Source organism: Mustela putorius, unplaced genomic scaffold (assembly GCF_011764305.1).
Source record: "Mustela putorius furo isolate JIRA1106 unplaced genomic scaffold, ASM1176430v1.1 tig00003987_pilon_pilon_pilon, whole genome shotgun sequence".
In the NCBI taxonomy this organism is placed as follows: domain Eukaryota; kingdom Metazoa; phylum Chordata; class Mammalia; order Carnivora; family Mustelidae; genus Mustela; species Mustela putorius.
Window position 1 is genome coordinate 1,610,297 of NW_025422126.1, and position 21,380 is coordinate 1,631,676.

Genomic DNA, 21,380 nt, shown 5'->3' on the forward strand with positions numbered 1-21,380 from the left:
AGTATCATGTCACCTGCAAAGAGTGAGAGTTTGACTTCTTTTCCAATGCAGATGCATTTTAGTTCTTTTTGTTGTCTGATTGCTGACACTAGGACTTCTACTACTATGGTAAACAAAAGTGGTGATAGTGGACAATCTTGTTGTATTACTGTAAAACTCTCAGTTTTTTCCCATTGACAATGATATTCGTTGTGGGCTTTTCAAAGATGGCTTCTATGACATAGAGGTATATTTCCTCTATCCCTACACTTTTAAGAGTTTTAATCAAGAAAGGATTTTGTATTTGTCAAGTGCTTTTTATGCATTTATTGAGAGGATCATATGGTTCTTGTCCTTTGTTTCATTTATGTAGTGTATCGCATTGATTGATTTGCAGTGGTGTTGGAGGCTATGGCATGGTTGGAGTCGAGGATCAAACCAGGCCATGACTTGTGTCTCCTTCAAAGTCTGGACACCTTGATAAGGGGTCAAGGACAGGAAAGTTGAGTAACACTGAGAAAGGGTCTGTGCTATGTGTCGTGTGCTCACCTACATGACTTCCCACGTGCTCTCCCTATAGAAGGGAATAATGTGGTCAGGGTCATGAATTCTTAGTTGGTCCTTGTTGTTCCTGTACCTCCCATATCCCACTCCCTGGTTGATTGTCTCGCTAAGGGCTTTAGCCGAGACTACCTGGCATCACGAGGTTTGCTTGTACTTAATGTAAACTTGTTATAGAAACTTGCGGTCATCTGACTAGGTACTGATGTATTACTCCTCCTATTGTGGTCTGCCTTATAAATGGCTGTAAGATGTGGAATAAAATCGGCACTGTTGGACATCCTCCTCAGTGTCCCTCCTGCCCCCATCTCTTTGTCTCTTAATTTCTTTTCACCATCCTCTTAACCCTCACATTTCCTGGTTGATTTGTCGTGCTGGCCGTGACACAGTGGAATCACCCATCAGCCCAGGAATAAATCCCACTTGATTGTGGTGAATAATAATTTTAATGTACTGTTGGATCTTACTGGCTACTATTGTGATGACAATTTTTGCATCCAGCCTTATCAGGGATAATGGTCTCTAATTATTCTTTGTGATAAGGCCTTTGATTTTGAGATCATCATAATTCTGGCCTCATAGAAAGAATTTGGAAATTTTCCTTCCATTTCTATTCTTTGATACAGCATCAGAAGAATAGGTATTAATTATTTTTTTAATTTATTTTTTATTTATTTTCAGCATAACAGTATTCATTATTTTGGCAACACACCCGGTGCTCTAAACAATCCGTGCCCTCTATAATACCCACAACCTGGTACCCCGACATCCAACACCCCCGCCCCTTCAAAACCCTCAGATTGTTTTTCAGAGTCTATAATCTCTCATGGTTCACCTCCCTTTCCAATTTCCCCAAATTCCCTTCTCCTCTCTATCTCCCCATGTCCTCTCTGCTATTGTTATGCTCCACAAATAAGTGAAACCATATGATAACTGATTTCAAGCTTTACTACAAAGCTGTGATCACCAAGACAGCATGTTACTGGCATAAAAACAGACACATAGACCAGTGGAACAGAGTAGAGAGCCCAGATATGGACCCTCAACTTTGTGGTCAAATAATCTTTGACAAAACAGGAAAAAATATACAGTGGAAAAAAGTCTCTTCAATAAATGGTGCTGGGAAAACTGGACAGCTATATGTAGAAGAATGAAACTCGACCATTCTCTTACACCATACACAAAGATAAACTCAAAATGGAGAAAAGACCTCAATGTGAGACAGGAATCCATCAGAATCCTAGAGGAGAACATAGGCAATAATCTCTTTGATATCAGCCACAGCAACTTCTTTCAAGATATGTCTCCAAAGGCAAAGGAAACAAAAGCGAAGATGAACTTTTGGGACTTCATCAAAATCAAAAGCTTCTGCACAGCAAAGGAAACAGTCAAACAAACAAAGAGACAACTCACGGAATGGGAGAAGGTATTTGCAAATGACAGTACAGACAAAAGGTTCATATCCAGGATCTATAAAGAACTCCTCAAACTCAACACACACAAAACAGACAATCATACCAAAAAATGGGCAGAAGATATGAACAGACACTTCTCCAATGAAGACATACAAATGGCTATCAGACACATGAAAAAATGTTCATCATCACTAGCCAACAGGGAGATTCAAATTAAAACCACATTGAGATATCACCTTACACCAGTTAGAATGGCAAAATTTATCAAGAGGGAAACAACGTATGTTGGAGGGGATGTGGAGGAAGGGGAACCCTCTTACACTTTTGGTGGGAATGCAAGTTGGTACAGCCTCTTTGGAGAACAGTGTGGAGATTCCTCAAGAAATTAAAAATAGAACTTCCTATGATCCTGCCATTGCACTCCTGGGTATTTACCCCAAAGATACAGATGTAGTGAAAAGAAGGGCCATCTGTACCCAATGTTTATAGCAGCAATGGCCAGGGTCGCCAAACTGTGGAAAGAACCAAGATGCCCTTCAATGGACAAATGGATAAGGAAGATGTGGTCCATGTACACTATGGAGTATTATGCCTCCATCAGAAAGGATGAATACCCAACTTTTGTAGCAACATGGGTGGGACTGGAAGATATTATGCTAAGTGAAATAAGTCAAGCAGAGAGAGTCAATTATCATATGGTATTAATTCCTTTTAATGTTTGGTAGAATTTCCCTGGCAAGCCATCTGGTCCTGGGCTCTTGTTTGTTAGGAGATTTTTGATCACTGCTTCAATTCCCTTACTTATGGGTCTCTTCAGGTTTTCTATTTCCTCCTGTTTTGGTAGTTTATATATCTCTAGGAATGCATCCATTGCCTAATTTATTGGCACATAGAGACTTATGGGTCTCTTCAGGTTTTCTATTTCCTCCTGTTTTGGTAGTTTATATATCTCTAGGAATGCATCCATTGTCTAATTTATTGGCACATAGTTGCCAATAATATGTTCTTTATAATTGTTTATACTTCTTTGGGGGTGGCTGTGATTTCTCCTCATTCATTCATGATTTTATTTATTTGGGTCCTTTTCTCTTTTCTTTTTGGTAAGTCTGGCCAGCAGTTTATTAATCTTATTAATTCTTTCAGAGAACAAGCCCTTAGTTTCATTGATCTATTCTGCTGTTCTTCTGGTTTCTATTTCATTGATTTCTGCTTTAATCTTCATTATTTCTCTTCTCCTGCTGGGTTTAGACTTTATTTGTTGTTCTTTCTCCAGCTCCTTTAGGTGTAAGGTGAGGTTGTGTAAACGAGATATTTCTTCTTTCTTGAGAAAGGCTTATATTACAATTTTCTCCCTTCTAACAACCATCTTTACTGCATTCCAAAGATTTTGAACAGTTGTGTTTTCATTTTCATTTTTTCCATGAATTTTTAAAATTCTTTAATTTCTTGGTTGACCCATTCATTCTTTAGTAGGATGCTCTTTAGAACGTATGTATCTGAGTTCTTTCCAAATTCCCTCTTGTGATTGACTTCCGGTTTCAAAGTATTGTGGTCCAAAAATGTGCAGGGTATGATCCCAATCTTTTGGTACTGGTTGAGGCCTGATTTGGATATGATCTATTCTGGAGAATGATCCATGTGCTCTTAAGAAGAATGTGTATTCTCTTGGGCGCCTGGGTGGCTCAGTGGGTTAAAGCCTCTGCCTTCAGCTCAGGTCATGATCCCAGGGTCCTGGGATTGAGCCCCACGACAGGCTCTCTGCTCAGTAGGGAGCCTGCTTCCTCCTCTCTCTCTGCCTGCCTCTCTGCCTACTTGTGATCTCTGTCTGTCAAATAAATAAATAAAATCTTTAAAAAAAGAAGAAGAAGAAGAAGAAGGATGTGTATTCTCTTGACTTAGGATGGAATGTTCTGAATATATTTCTGAAGTCCATCTGGTCCAGTGTGTCATGCAAAGCCCTTGTTTCCTTGTTGATCTTCTGTTTAGATGATCTGTCCATTGCAGTGAGTGGGATGTTACAGTCCATTACTATTATTGTATTATTACCAATATGTTTCTTTAATTTTGTTATTATTTGGCTTATGCAATTAGCTGCTCCCATGTTAAGTGCATAAACATTTATAATTGTTAGATTTTTCTTGTTAAATCAACCCTTTAATTCCAATATAGTGTCCTTCCTTATCTCTTATTATAGTATTTGAGTAAAATCTAATTTGGCTGAAAGAGAATTGTTACCCAAGCTTTTGTTGATGTCTATTAGCATGATAAATATTTTTATACTGTCTCACTTTATCTCTGGCAGTGTCTTTGGGTCCAAAATGTGTCTCTTGCAAGTAGTCTATCTCATTTATGTAATTCTTTATTCTGTTTCTTGTCTTCTTTTACTGTCTGTCCTGTTTACTACTATATTGGCAGTGCTTAAATGGTACCTGACATGTAGTAGATGGTCAGTGCATAGTTTGAATTCATCAGTGAATGGATGATGAAACTGATGGATTCATGGGAGTGTCCCAGATCAATTCTTGTTACTCATGGAAAGCCCTCTGGAATGGAAGTTTGAACGCTCAGCTCTACCTCCCCATGTGATCTTCTCTTTCTTCTCTATTTCTGTCTCTTTGTTAGTAAAATGGGATGATATGTGATGTTAGGACTAAAACTAGTTTGACAAATGTTCTCATTTTACATTTTTCAAGATTGAGATAGAGAGGAAAAGGCAATTCCTACATAACTGTAGATAAGTAATCAGGATGAGAGTGATAAAATGACTAGCCTCTGCCTTCCATATTTTTATTTCTGCTTTCCATTACTGATGGGAAACCTCCACTGGGATAACATGATATGTTTCTGTGTGATTCAAAACTGTATGCATTTCCCCACTTCAGGATACTGCAATTATGCTAAATACAGAGTCATTATGATATAATTTTAGTGTACTTCTCTACTTATCAGCACTTCAATTATAATAAATATTGACTTAATGTGGTAGTTGCATGATACTAAGACGATCTACCCAGACTTAATATAATCCTTAGCTTATATATATTTGGAGCCTGGATATATGTTTTGAACCTCCCTTCAAGAGGTTCAAAAGTAATAGCCTAAAACTGATTCCAGGAACCCTATTGGAAAAAATGTTTTAAAAAATTTACAACACCAAAATAATAATAATATTAAATAATAATAATAATCCCACTGGACATATGCTAATATTAGATTTGGGAGCCAAGGTCCAGAACCAGGACATTGCCTATTGGAGTCTGGCATATTCTATTCCACTAGAAAATGAGTTAAACCAGATCTCAGAGCTTTCTTGCCTCCACTCTCCCTAGGGAATCCAAACGCAGACAAAGTTCCCCTCTAGAGCTTTGCCACAGTATTAAAAATCCTTCCACAAAAGCAAAAGGAGTTCAGAAGGTTGCTAGGGGAGATTTGCTAACTTCTCCAGGAGTCCTTGCTTTGGAGGTATGCATCCTTATCTGTAGCCAGCTGAGCACAAGAAAGAGAGGTAGATGATAGGATGGGGGGAGTAGAAAAACTTGCTGACTGAAGGCAGGGGATAAGGGAACTGATTGTAGAAATGTGTTGGCATAACTTCTATGTGCAAATGAACAACTGCTGCTTTTATTTCTAATACACCCTTATGCTATCTCTGCATGCAGCTCTGACACCTTTTGATACGTCTGCCGTTCTTTCTGTGCAGAAAGCTCTTCACTGACCTGGAGCCTATCTAATCACTGATCTATCAAGGTTCTTTTTTTCCTGTGTTCTGATTCTTGCTCACTGTAATCTCTCCTTCAATCCCTTCTAATCTAATTTAAAGGTTGGATAAATGTCCCCATCCTGAGTTCATTTTTGCCATAGAGGGAGAATAATAATTGAACTTACCTTAACCTATTCAGAAATTGTCTCTCACCAATTACAACCTAGTGAAACACACTGAACCACTAAAGGTAGTGCTAATCATTTTGGAATGGTTTGGTCTTCTAGTGTGTAATGCTAATGTCTGAAAATGTTTAAGGATAGGTTTAATCAGATAAACTCTATTGTAAATGTTAGGACCCCTACCAAAATATTTATAGGGAGGTAAAGTGAGGATACGTATTTAGTCTGCTGACTCCTGATGTACGGATTATCTGAAGGCCTGAGGTAAGTCAAACAACTTCCACTATAGCTGTCTACTTTATTGTGTTCTTATCTATAGGTGTTTACCAGTAATTGTAACTATACTTTTTTGATATCGCATCTTGACTCATGCAAACCTTGCAAGAATTCAGCTTACATAGGCATTTTAGCCTCATTTCATGCATAGGTGAGGAATCATAGAATCAAAGGGAGGAAATAATTTAACCAAATTCACATGGCAGGAAGACTCTGGGTTCAATTCCTAGTGTCTGCTTCTAAACATTATGCCATATCTTATCTACTAAACTCTAACTTAGCTGAACCACAATCACAGAAAAATAAATCTGATTATAGGATTCTACTTCATCCCCTTCCCAAATCCCCTGCGTTTAAATGCCTTTTCCTGCATATAGTCATCTCTGTTCAAATTGGGGATGGTTTTCTATATAGTTCATATTGCTTTCTTGAAATACCTCTTCTCTTTTCTTGGTGTAATAATTTGCTTACTGATTATCCTAACTGCTTCCTCCCTGTAACTGTGATCAAACTCTTCTTTCTATCATTTCTTAAGCAATTTGCCCAAGACCCAAGTTGCAATGCACCCTTCCAACTCACAGACACACGCACGCGCGCGCGCGCACACACACACACACGCGCTTCCATCCCCAGACACACTTTCTAATACAGTTACTCTGGCTAATGTCATTTGTAGCTTGTTTCTCATTTGCACGGGGCTTAGCAGTCTCACAGAATACTGAGCAGAGGACAAGGGAAAGGTCTAATCCTATCTATAGGGAGTAGAGTACATCAAAGGTGATCTATAACAATAATACATTTACCTCAGCCCTCCAGATTCTTCCAAAATTGTCATGTCAGTAAGGAGATAGCCTTCTAGTGGTATGGATTAGATCTACTTTCCTGCTAGTGGTAACTTCTTAAAATTGTAATTCTTACATCTACTGAGTTCCAGACCTTCTCTCTCTGTGTGCAGACATGTCTCTACCTATCTGCCTGTCTCTCTGTCTATCTATCATCCATCATTTATTTATCTATCATCTATCCATATGGATGTATAAGAAAGAGAAGGCAAGAGGTTTTAATCAGAATGTGCTTAGAGTTATTAAAGCATATATATTGTAATAAATTATTTAGTCAGATAAATGAAGAATTTAGTTTCCAGGAGTGGTGTGCATAAATTAATTTACTATATTTGTGAATTTTGTGATATTTTATAAAACTTTACATTAATGTTTCTGTTCCCATGTGTAGATCTGTGTTTCTTTCTGGACAGACATCAGCAGGAAGACACTTAAAGGGCAAGGCTCTATTTACCTACCATCAGAACAGAAATGAAGAGGAATATGTGAATATTTTTCTAAGCAGACCCAGATTAAAAGGATTATCTTGAAATAAAGTTTGGTATGGCTTCTTGATAAAACCTCAAGGCAGATTTAATCTCTGATATTGGTACCAGGAAGAAAGTAGAGATCAGAAGATGACTACAGCATGAAAAACTTTCTTGGGGACTTAAACAGTGAGAAGCCTACCTAGATCCAAAAATGTCTTAGAAATTTCTGGTTTGGTGCACTTGATGTTTCCTTGAAGACACATTATATATATATCAGCTCAGAAATGTGATACATGCAGAATCATAATGGTTGTTATTGCATTTATGTTTATGTTTCTACCATGTACATAATGTTTATAGTTATAAATCCAATAATATTTCTATAAAATACTAAATAACGTTCAGGAAATATTTTGTGCATTTAAGAAGCAAGCGAAAAGCTTTATCTTAGCACTTATGTTCTTAATTAAAATGGTTCATTTGCATAACTGTTTCAACCACTAAAGCTTTAAGTTCCATCATAAAAGGAACCTTCCCTAACTCATCTTTTGCTATCAGCCTTAGCACAGAACTTGGCACATCTATATTAGGTACTCAGAAAATTTTGGTTGAATAACAATATTTAATTTAATTTAATATATATGATAATGTATACTGAAATCATGTGGCTTCATTTTACCATTCAATTTTGTACACTTTCAGGTCTCAATTATGGGTAGGTACAATAAAGGTTTCACTGAGTCTTTCATTTTCTCTGTGTGCTAAGCAAGGAGGAGGCTTATTCAGTGAATGGGAGGTATTTGATCTATAATATCTTTTACTATAAAAATATCCCAGGAAGATGGTCTCACTTAATACCACCCTATTTCATCCTTACTCTTTCTTCCTTCTGGGGATCCCTGGTCTGGAACATATACATATGTGGATTGGTTTCCCTTTCTTTGCTGTGTACCTGACAGCTGTTCTTGGGAATATCAGCATCCTTTCTGTGATTGAGACTGAGAGCAGCCTCCACCAGCCCATGTTCTACTTCCTAGCCATTCTGTCATCTATCGACCTGGGCCTGTCCACATCCACCATCCCCAAGATGCTTGGCATATTCTGGTTCAACCTGAGAGAAATCTCCTTTGAGGTATGTCTCATTCAGATGTTCTTTATCCACCTCTGCACTGGCATGGAGTCGGCAGTGCTCGTGGCCATGGCCTATGATCGCTATGTGGCCATCTGTAACCCTCTTCGGTATACACTGGTGTTGACAAACAAGGTGGTAGTCATCATTGCAATGATAATCCTACTGAGACCTTTGTCTTTCGCTATACCCTTTGTTCTACTCATCCTACGGTTACCATTTTGTGGACACCAAATTATTCCTCACACTTACTGTGAGCACATGGGCATTGCCCGCCTGTCCTGTGCCAGCATCAGGGTCAACATCATCTATGGTTTATGTGCCATCTCTATCCTGGTGTTGGACATCATAGCTATTGTCATTTCCTATGTCCAGATCCTTCGTGCTGTCTTTCGACTGCCTTCCCATGATGCCCGGCTCAAAGCACTGAGCACCTGTGGCTCTCACGTGTGTGTCATGTTGGCTTTCTACACTCCTGCATTTTTTTCATTTATGACCCACAGGTTTGGCCGGAATATTCCACGCTATATCCACATCCTTTTGGCTAATTTCTATGTAGTCATTCCACCTGCTCTGAACCCTGTAATCTATGGGGTCAGAACTAAGCAGATTAGAGAACAGGTGCTGAAACTCTTTTCCAAGAAAACAACATAACTCTTGTAAAGAATCAAATTAAGGAAAGGAACAGCACTGATTGTCTTTGTTCAGAATGGAAAAAGGACATTTGAAAGTTATGCAGATCTCTCTCAGGGAAGACCTGTGAGCCTCCTCCCAAACCCAGAAAATGGAAGGCAAGACCCATGTCAAATGCATGAATAAAAGTTTCTTATGATTTTCAATTGTATAAAAATAATTCAGTTTCCCCATGTGGAAGAGAACAAACACTTTGTTCTACTTTTATTAGGACTGAACACATCACATTCTTCAGTTAACATCATTTTGAAGCAAAACCAACCCTCCAAAAAGAAGACACCACACGAATAATTATAAATTATAATTTTTAATAATTATTAAATTATAATTATAAAGCCCATAAATTCCCTTATATCCTAATTTAAATGAAGATAGTACATTGCCCTTATTATGCTGGTTCCCAAAATAATAGATGATAAAACACTTCCCACATGTCTGGCTTCCCTCTCATAAAGAATGCTTTTCTGACCCTACCATATTAATGTTCTTAGACATGAAATTGATCCTGTGACTATGATAATCATGTGAGAAAAGTAGAGATTTTCTATCATGAACAGAATTGTAAAAACTTGGTAATCTTTTAAAATTCATAGTCTGTTTTTGCTTTAAACCTGTGTTGTGTTCCTTTTAGATGGATGAGTATTTATAGAGCCTAATTTATAGATCTGTTTTTTCAAACAAACTATTATTTTTCAAACAGTTCTGTTTCTGTCTTGTGACATTTCACAGAGGAATTTCTCTCTCATGGAAAGCAGGAAATTTTAGCAATGTTCCAAGTCCAGTATTAGCCAAGTGTGTATCTGTGTACTCTTGTGCCATATGACATTATTCAGTGTTCTCTAGTTCTAGGTGGTATTATTGACATTATCTGTAGAAAGAAGTCAGGAGAAATATATTTGTAAATTTTGACCAATAAAATTAAATTTTTAGCTATACTTTCACTGCAGAATTTCTCAGATCTTTCAACTAACAAATATTCATTTGAAACTTTAAGATAATACTGGCTTTGGATTGCTCCTTTGACCAAAATATGACACTAATATTCCATAGCATGACATTTAGAAAAAAAAAATATCCTACTTATATTTATTATAATAGAAGAGTTGCTGTCATAAATTCTTCAAGGGAGTTTATATTAATTGACATCACATCCTGAATTTGAAGCTGTCAGTTATGCTGTATAATTTATAAGTACCAGTGACTGTTCCTGGAACCCTGTTGTGACCCTGAACTCAATCACTATCTATATATTTATTCTACTTATGAAGTGGATTTTAATGATGTGGTCTCAATTATATCTTGAATGATTTGGTTAGAGTTCAATCTGTTTATATGTGTTTTGGCTAGTTTTTGGAAAATTGGTTCTTAGCCTTTAAATAGCTAAATCCACCAATGTAGTCACCTGGGCCTGAAGTCTGTGTTAGAAGGTTGCTAAGTAGAGATTCAACTTATTTCATAGGTAAAGGACTATTCAGGTCATCGCATTCTTCATGCTTTTGCTTTGAATGTCCTCAGTGAATGTATCACATTCCTCTAACTTTACCTTGTATTCAGGGTGTGGCTGATAAGTTAGGTTTTCTTGATGTCTACCCCCACTGTCAATGTTAGATCTTCTCTTTGTTCCTGTGCTGCAATAAGGCCACCCTCCATGTTCTGCACACTCCCTCATGTGTAGAGCACTGTTACTTGTTCCTCAAACCCTGATAATCTGGTGGTAAGAGCCAGAGGACATTAAATACCATTTGGGCTGATTTAGCCTGTCTTGGGCAGGTAGTATGTTCCCGAGTCTTGAAAATGAAATGTCCTCAGTGATTCTGCCCCTTGCCTAGCACCGTAGGACATGTCTAAGGAACTTGTCCCACCCTGGGTTATAGAGTTTGTTTTTGCTCCTTTGGCTCAGCAGCAGTGGGTCTCCTCTTGTGCTCTTCCTCCAAGTGATGGCTTTTGTTCCTTAGGGGAAAGAACCTGAATGAGGAGTCTTTCCCATCTTGTAGTGACAGCTATTCCCCTCCACCAGTCCTGGTTCATGATGAAGGTCTAGTCCTACACTCAGATTTTCTTATGAGTACCTGGTCTAGTCTAGGGAGAAAAACATGAGTAAGTGCGAATTCCCCTTTGTGTCATATATATATATTACTCCCAGATATTCTGTATTTCATATAGGTTTATACTCAGCTGTGAATAATGTGGTTTAAATTTTAACAAATTCTTTATTGTGGCTTGTACAGTATCTGACACATGCCCCTAGTATGCACAGGATCATGTTCCATCTCTTTTCAGAGTTACCTATCTTTCCTTAAATTTTGAATTAGTTATTCTCATTGTGATTTTAACTTTCTGACAGGTCCAAGAAAATAGTGAGTTTTTTAATTATTATTATTCACCACTTAGTTTTTGTCATAATGTTTTAAGTGACATTCTTTCCAACCTTTTGTATTTGAAGTAAGAACTATAAAACTCTGTAGGAATTTTAACTCATGCCATATTCTCTGAGTAGGGTATCTGTGTGTTTATTCTCAGCATGCTAAAACTGTGGCATGGACATTGGATCACTGAATTATAAATATATAGAATGATTGATGAAAAGTAAATGAGATTTTTTTATGGGATACACCACAGTAATTTTGAGTCTAATAGTTTTAAAAAAGGCCTAAGGAATATGTATTTTTAAGATGGTTCAAGCCTAAATTTTGAAAACTATCATTCTAGAAAGTTGAAACTTGGTTAATAATCAAATTGGGTGATTTTTAGATGGAGAAAATGGGATAAACCTTAGAAAGTGAAATGAATGCAGAATTGGATACCACGCAAAAATGGATACCACTCTAATGTCCAACACACACAAACACACACACACATACACACATACTCCACATATACCACACACTCCACATACTACCTACTTAAGCTGGCCTAATCCACAGGAAATTTGCTTCGTTGCCTACCTGATGTTCCTGATGTGCTATCTTCTGAAACTATTCTTGACTTTCTATAATCCCTAGCCTAGACTGATTCTATATCTCCTTTATAATTTTATCTTAGCTCTTGTCAAATTGATATATCAGGGTGAAAATGTTAATATGTAACTAAGTATAGAGTAGTGGTTGAGAATATAAACCTGGTGTCAAACTTCCTATGTTCAAACTCTATCTCCATTTTTTTAAAGATTTTATTTATTTATTTGACAGACATAGATCACAAGCTGGCAGAGGCAGGCAGAGAGAGGGAGAGGGGGAAGCAGGCTCACTGCTGAGCAAAGAGTCCGTTGCGGGGCTCAATCCCAGGACCCTGAGATCATGACCTGAGCCGAAAGCAGAGGCTTTAACCCACTGAGCCACCCAGATGCCCCTCTATCTCCATTTTTAACCATCTCTATGACTATGAGAAAGTCCACTGATTTCTCTATTTCTCAGTTTCCTTATTTGTAAAATGTAGATATTAATCCTAAAAATCATTTTTAGTTTGCATGAGAATTTAATGGGTTGATATAAAGAACTCAGGCTGACTATGAGAATGCACACATTTTAAAAGTGTTACACATTACTATACTGAAAGTAAATGTTTATTACATCTGAATAAACTATATCAGACTATAGCAACAAAATATTTCTAGCCAATTCTTTATGTTCATGTATTATAAACTCCATCCTTTTTCTATCCTTATTCACTATGTACTAGGGAGAAGCTGCACATTGGAAAATTCAGTAGGAATGCATTGAGTGAGTGTAATTAAGACCCTTATCCCTGTGTATCTCCCACCCCAACATACACATTTCTTGGTAGTGAGACTTTCTAAGGCAGTCCTGTGTTCTCTGGTGCTCCTCCATGTAGTAAGTCTTCATGATTTGATTAGGACTATATGCCTAACTCTGGGGTTTAGTTAAAGTGTTCAATGACTCTTATACCACACTTGGTCCTCTAGAATAGACTTCGTTACTAAGAAAGAGGATATTTTCAACTCACATCTTCCATGTCTTTCTTCAATCTCGATCTTTTTAGGAATCAGATGGAAAGAATGGATACATTGATTCTGTGCACCTCTGAGACTCTCAAACTGTTTACAAATTTTGCCTCAGTCATTCCTATATCCCCAGTGAATTCTGTTCCACAAGTAAACACTAGCTAAATGGATCTAAACTGAGTGTGGTTATGAGGAACAATGACCAGTAGCAACAATTATGACAGCTCACCTGTGAGAAGCTGTGTTCCTAGGAGTCCCATTGAGTGATTTGGGTGTATATGGAACCATTGTGAGAGTATAAGAAAATTATGGCATTAGTGCTAGACAGACTTCTAATCCTAGCACCTCTAAACTAGCCATTGAATATGAGTTTGTTGAGTTACTTATCATGGGAGGATTTATGATAATTTATTCTACAATATATTGTGAAGTTTATGTATTAAAATAATAAAGATATTAGAATCTAGTAAATGCTTAGCAAATGTTGATTCTTTTCACAATTTAGCTTGAAAGATGAAGTGCTTGACTGAAATACTACCTCTGTGGTCAACTAATGTCTCTGTTCCCCAATGTACATAGCCACAGCTCAGTTTTAGCTGCATTTAAGAATCACCTACAGGCCCTTAAAACATGGATGCCTGAACACTACCTCCACACTACTTATCCTTCCTTAGAGTTTCATTTAAACAGAATCACAGTATATGTAATTTTTCTCACTTGAATAATATCTGTGAAATTTACTCTTGTGAAACTATAGAACACCCAAGAACTCAATAGGATCTAATGACAGTCAGACAGAAAAGATAATTACCTACAAATTATTGACAATTTGGTCAACAACAGTTTTCTTCAAAGTAATGATAGTTTCTAGAAGACTGTAGAATAATGTCTAAAAGACTAAGGAAATGTTATTACTGGAGAGTGGAACTGTGTAGCTAAAAGGTATCATCATGAAGACATAAAGAAATCATTAAACACAGAACACAGAAGTTAGCATCAAAAAACTCTCATTAAGAAAGTGGTGAGGGGGGCACCTGGATGGCTCAGTGGTTTGGGCTGCTGCCTTTGGCTCGGGTCGTGATCTCAGGGTCCTGGGATCGAGCCCCGCATCGGGCTCCCTGCTCCGCAGGAAGCCTGCTTCCCTCTCTCTCTCTCTCTCTCTGCCTGCCTCTCTGCCTGCTTGTGATCTCTGTCAGATGAATAAATAAAATCTTTAAAAAAAAAAAAAAGAAAAAAAAGAAAGAAAGTGGTGAGGTATGTTCATGAGAAAGAGGGACATTTAGTCAAGAAGAGATGACTGGGGCAAAAATACAAAAGAGAGAGAGATAAAATATGTAAATCTGGTAGAAAGTCTTAACTGGTAAATCAGGTTTACCAGTTAACAGTAACTGTTTACCAGTTACCAGTAAATGAAAAATATGTGATTATATATCATGTTAATTTTAAATATCTCTTATTTTTCACCACAGATAATTCTAAATTTTGTTTGCTTGCTTTTTGTATTTTAGGAAATAACATTCTAATATTGTAGTAGATTCATACTCAATAACACATAATTATTGCTACAACATAAAATATATGTTTATGAATGAGTTACTTCCCACAGAAAAACTCATGCCCTCTGATTATTAAAAGAGGAGCCTCATGAAGAAGTCATTCAAAGATAGATGATATTTGTTCATATATTACTCATCAACCCAGGAAAACATTACTGAAGGCTTTGAAAAACTGAAAAACTTAAGGAATCTGTCCCTTATCTTCTTGGTCCTTACCCCATAGATAATAGGATTCATCATGGGTGGGACCAGAAGATAGATGTTGGCCAGAAGCTAGAAATGGACATGGGGAGCCACATGGTGCCCAAACATGTGGGTGAGAAAAGAGAAGAAGGCTGGAGTATAAGACACTAAGATGACACAGATATGGGAACCACAGGTGCCCAAGGTCTTGAATTGGGCCTCCTTGGATGGGAGGTGGAAGACAGTGTGAAGTATGAGAACATAAGAACAAATGATTAGTATGAAGTCTACCCCACCAGTAAGGAAGGCAACAATGAGGCTGTAGGCTTTATGGATTCTTGTCTCAGCACAGGCAATCTTGATGAGGGCCATGAACTCACAGTAGGTGTGGGAACAGTAGGTGTGTGGGTTCTGCAGTAGGGAAGCCAACGTAACAGAAAGGGGTGAGGACTAAGAAGTGCTATGCCCCGGAGTACTATACCTAGGCCCATCGCCCCAATCACAGCATGTGTCAGAATAGCTGAATGTCTTAATGGGTTACAAATGGCTACATAATGGTCAAAAGCTATGGCCAGGAAGAAGCCAGATTCCATGGTGGAACAACAGTGAATCAGAAAACTTGAGTGGGGCAGACTTCAAAGTGAATCTCTCCATCATGGAACCAGAAAAGACTAAGCAGTTTAAGTACAGCTGTGGTGCACACAATAAGATCAGCCAGAGCCAGCATGCAGAGGAAGAGGTACATTGGCTCATGGAGGCTGGTGTCTGTTTTGATGATAAACAGAAGAGAACAGTTTCCCAGGAGGGAAAAAATGTAGACCACACAAAAGGGGATGGAGATCCAGATGTGGGCAGCCTCCATCCCAGGAATGCCAATGAGAATGAAGGCTGATGGATGGACATTGGTCTTATTGTATGCTGACATAACAGGTGTCAGAATTTTAGCTTTCTCTTCATGAATTTTTCTCTACACCAAGTAAAAGTAATAGCTTACAAATTTTCAAACCTTTGATGAGTTAAGTCAGCCAAAATGCAGGGAATTGTATGTCAGGGAGTCATTACAATATCTATGAATATTTATAAATTATTTCACCATTATATCTGACGGTGAGGTCTTATTTCATTATTGTAATTTGTAATATGGCTGATCTGTAGATGCCAAATGAGGGAAAATATGCAGGTACCAAAAATCAGAGCTAAATGTATGAAAATCCAAAGTCTTCTGTCCACTGAGAAGAAAGTAATGCCAACTGAAATCTAAAATATGTGTAAGACTCTCAGGTGTATAATTTAGTGATTCAGTATTTATATACAACACTTATAGTACATTGTATTTTAACTAATTGGAATTTAAATAAAACCTAAAAAATAAGATAAACGCAAGTGTAGATGCACATTGGAATAGCTGTATGCTTAATCATCGAAACTTCACTGTATGTAATGAATATCTCCTTCAACTAACTTCTTTCATTAAGATACATGAATTTGTAAACATATATGTAGAATCATATAAAAAATGTGTAAGAGTCATGGGTTTGGTGGACATAGAAACAGTAGTAAGACATAGATTACACAGAAAGAAGGAATGACAGGAAGCTTTGAATAGAAAATGTACCTTTAGAAAAATATTTAAGTCATCCTAGTCTGGGACATGCAAAGATGCCAGTTTATAGGGTGTAGCATTGAGAATGGAATGCCAAATTTCGGAGATGTGTTGCTTGCTTTGGAATGACCAGAAGGAGGTTATTCACACCAACCTGGAACTCAATCAGCATGATGACAAGAGTGGGGTTGATAACACTGTGCCAGGAAGTGAAAGCTCATTACATTGTTTGTGACTCTCCGATGGTGACACCTTTGTGTTTACTTTTGACTGCACAGGCAAGAATTACAACAAATGTGATTATATCCACTAACATGAATTTCCTTCACTTCCTTACACACATCTAGTTAGTCAAATTACTCTGACTGGCTCTCCACTGGCTCCCTCTCCAGGCAAATTCATCCAAACTTCCCCTCATGACCTTTCCTTTGTTCTGCACACTTCTCTTGCATTGGCTGACCCCTTCCCCACCCCATGTTGTGATTTGCGGATGATACTTCTTCCATTTCTTAAGACTAGTAGAACTTTCCGAAAGCCATACTCATCCCGTAATAAACAGATCTTTTTCCTCTCTTCTTCTTAGAAGCACAATTGACACTGTTCCACAGACAGTCCTTTTTTACCACTATTATAGACAGTTGAAGATTAAAGGGCATTGTGATTTGGAAAAATAATCCTTAAGCCAGTGTCCACTGAAACTGGGATTGGAATATGTATAGCACACTGAGCATCAATCTGTAGTGAGAGTGATGACACGTTTCATACCCACAGTTTCTGCTTGCTGGGGTTATTTGGCCTTCCAGATCCCTAGAGGTGGATATTCTCTTTTGAATGCAAATACAGCAGGATAGGTGGGTCAAGGAACTATGGGACATTTATGTAATGACATTTCTGTCTGAGGCATGCTATGAGTTGGGATAGAAGATAAATCCAGGGCAACCAATCCATTGGGGAGTTATATAATAGTGTAACAGTTAAACATTTTTAAATGCTTGATGTGAGTCAGTTCTTTTCCTGAAAACATTCCACATATTATTTATAATACATATTTATAATAATAAATATTATTGTGTTTGTTAGAGTGGAGGGGGAGTGGGAAGGATGGGGTGCCTGGGTGATGGACTTTGGGGATGGTACATGTTGTAGTGAGTGCTATGTATTGCATAAGACTGATGAATCACAGACCTATACCCCTGAAACAAATAATATATAATATGTCAATAATTTAAAAAAATAAAATTTATCTCCATTTTAAAATGAGAATAATTTAAGTAACTTCTAGAATTTTATATAGCTAGTAAATAATAGACCTGTTTCTAGCTACACACACTGATTCTAAAGACCACATTCTTTTTTTGTTTGTTTGTTTAAGATTTTATTTGTTTATCTGAGAGAGAGAGAGAGAGAGATCACAAGCAGAGGAGAGATCACAAGCAGAGGGAGAAGCAGGCTTCCTGCTAGGTAGGGACCCTGATGTGGGACTCGATCCCAGGATCCTGGGATCATGACCTGAGTCAAAGGCAGACTCTTAACCAACTGAGCCTCCTGGGTGCCCCTGAAGCCCTTATTCTTAACTGTGGTGATAAAAACTGCCCTAAGCACTTGACAGTCTATTTGCAATTGTGCATATAAGAAGAAGAGGAGGACTTGTTCTGTACCTAACAATAAAGAAAACCATCACCATTAATTTGATTATGAATACTGTTCAAAAGTCCCCAACTATTATATTCCATAAAGGAACTGGTCCAAATCCAAGCCTTTCTCTTCTTAATTAACCCTCCTGCACTTTCAACAGATGACCTCTCAGAGGGAAAATTAACCTCTCAACCTCAGAGACAAAATTAACATTTGCCACCAGACAGGTTTGTCAGCCTTACCCTCTTACCTTTATGTTTACGTACATGTAACACATTGAGCTAGTACATTTTCACATACTCTCCTTCCTTTAACCTGAAATGAAATTTCATGTCCTTTTACCTATATTTGTAATTTCATCAACATTCTCATCTTTCTCATGCAGTTTTCCTTCATTTCTTCTACTTGCTCTATGCCATTACACAATTTAAATATATTTTACTGACAGAAAACATGTGGACAGGTGTGCCTGGGTGGCTCAGTTAGTTGAACATTTAACTCTTGATTTTGGCTCAGGTCATGACCTCAGGGCCCTGAGATGAAGCCCCAGGTCAGGCTCCATGCTCAGTGGACAGTGTGCTGGAGATTTTCTCCCTCTCCGTTTGTTCCTTCACCTCCTGTCTCACTTTCTTTCTTAAAACAAACAAATAAATATTTAAAAATAAAAAAAGAAAACATATGGACAGATTATGTAGAGCAAACATTCACACTGAAGTAAATGCAAATGTTCAATCACATAGGCTTATTCTTAGTGGAAATCAGGAAATTAAAAATTAAATGAATATGATACAATTCATACAGTATTATATTTTTAACCAACAGAATTTCAAGATTGATGATGATAAGTATTAATGAGGTTTGGGTTAACGTGTGATTCTTATGCCCAATTGATTAGAGAGAATTACTCTTAGAGGAAAATTGCATAGTATTATTCTTATTAAAAACAAAGTTCTGGGCAGAGCAATTTCACTACTTGCCATTTAGGGAATAATGTTCAGAAATACATATGGAAGTATATACAGTAATTCTCATTGTAAAAATGCCTGTGATAGAATTAATAGTGAATCATTCAAAAGTAATAATGACCTTACAAATCTGTGTAATCTTTATATTATAGATGTGCTTAGAATAAGTATATTTATGTAAACTGACATTCAAATAAAAAAGGAGCAAAAGTTTGATTTTTCCATTAACATTGACAAATTATGCAAAATTTAAGAGCATACTCTATGTGCATATGTGTACATTTATAATGCAAATTTTATAAACATAAGAACTATGTAAAAAGGATACATAGGCAATGGAGGAGAGATCTATAATGTGGAGCAGATGGAAAGAGGCATAGAGAGTATAATTTAGCTGTATCTTTATAGCTTGGCATTTTTAAACAGTGCCAATATATTTTATATATTAATGTATTACATGTTTAGTTTAAGGCAAGTAAATAAATAATGCAGTTACAAATGTTATTTGCCAGAAAATAATACAAACCAAGAAATTACAAAGAAAATGTGGCCTTCCATGTCTTATAAAATATTAGCAAATTTTCTAACCTCTTCAAATATATTCTCTATATCTCTCTGCATATAGAGAACTGGTCACCTACTCAATTCAAAACAAAAAGACCTGTCTCTTTGTTTGTCATGGCATTTCTTCACACATGGAAACCCTAGGTAACCTAGTTAACCTTGAAGATCCTGCTCACATATCAGCCTCTGTGAGAAAATTTTTCTAGGAACTTTGGACCATCATGGATATCCATCCTCAAGTGTTCCACTGACATGTGTACTTACCTATCTTCTATATCTTCTCATATTGTATTTCATATATCTGCATGTTTTTCTCCTTTATTATATTGCAAATTCTTACTTGGCAGAAGCCATGTATTGTCATATATCCATTTGTTCCAATGAATGAATAAAAATAGGAAAGAAGACAAGGGAGTGTTCTTATTTTTCTGGTAAATAATTTCAGCATAAATTTAAGACAACCAGTGGAATCACTATAAATTTATTATAGTCCACACTATCTCCAAACACTACAGTGCATTAATAGTTTTCCTGATTCTAATATAAAATCGTTAAGACATACCCAGGGATTAGCTTCCAGCAAAATCAAATTCTCTTAGCATTTGATTCCTTGTCTGACTACACAGCATGGAAAACAGGAGGGATTGGAAGGGGAAAAAACCTCACACCTGCTTTGGGGGAGGAATAAAATAAAAAAAGAAAACCCTGATCCAATAGATCAACATGAATTATAATATATTAGGTACATATAGTATTTACACTGCAGACATTACCAGGTGTTCTGTGAGGAGGATGATGAGGATGGTCTGTGGAAGATTTTCCTTCTCTCAACACCTTTAAGGTTTCTAGATGTGCTCAGTTATAGACATGTCTGCTGATTTCTAAGGCTCTCATGGGCATAGAGTGGGGACGGTCTCCCCTCCTGTCAAGAAACCACTGGCGGTTAAATTTGAGTTCAGAACTCAAGTTCTAAGTCTTTAGAGCTAACCTTTTAGTAACAGGAGAATCCCAGAAGGGTGAGGGGAAGGCAAGAGAGTTTTTTCTGAACTGTCTCTGGAGCCTTCCTCTTGGCGGGGTTGCTGGAGTCTCGGAATGGATTGTTCTTAAATACATCAAGTATTTGTATGAAGTTAGGATAGAAAAGTGTCTAGTTCCTTCACTTTAAACAATGCCTGTTTATCTTGATTTTTACTTTTTAAAAAGATTTTATTTATTTTTTTCACAGAGAGAGGGAGAGAGAGAGAACACAAGCAGGGGAGCGGCAGGCAGAGGGAGAGGGAGAACCAGGTTTCCCACTCAAGAGAGATCCTGATGTGGGGCTTGATCCAAGGATTCTGGGATCATGACCTGAGCTGAAGGAAGATACTTAACTGACTGAACCACCCAGGCACCCCTCTCCTTTATTTGTAATAAAGGAAAATATAAAAAAACAGGGGCACCTGGGAAGCTCAGTGGGTTAAAGCCTCTGTCTTCAGCTCAGGTCAAGATCTCAGGTCCTGGGATCAAGCCCCACATCGGGCTCTCTGCTCAGAGAGGAGCCTGCTTCCCCCTTTCTCTCTGCCTGCCTCTCTGCCTACTTGTGATCTCTGTCTGTCAAATAGATAAATAAAATCTTTAAAAAAAAATAAAATTAAATTAAATTAAAATAAAAAATAAAACACAAACA

The 21,380-nt window shown here is 37.4% G+C and overlaps 1 protein-coding gene and 1 pseudogene across 1 annotated transcript; one reads left to right on the forward strand and one right to left on the reverse strand.

Annotated features, from left to right (window-relative positions):
• Positions 1-8,266: 8,266 nt before the first annotated feature.
• LOC123389587 (olfactory receptor 52E1-like) lies at positions 8,267-9,208 on the forward strand. The gene has a single exon (XM_045071487.1). The coding sequence runs from the start codon at positions 8,267-8,269 to the stop codon at positions 9,206-9,208; it is 942 nt and encodes a 313-aa protein (XP_044927422.1).
• Positions 9,209-14,893: 5,685 nt separating this feature from the next.
• Positions 14,894-15,872, reverse strand: LOC123389570 (annotated as a pseudogene).
• Between the last annotated feature and the right edge of the window lie 5,508 nt (positions 15,873-21,380).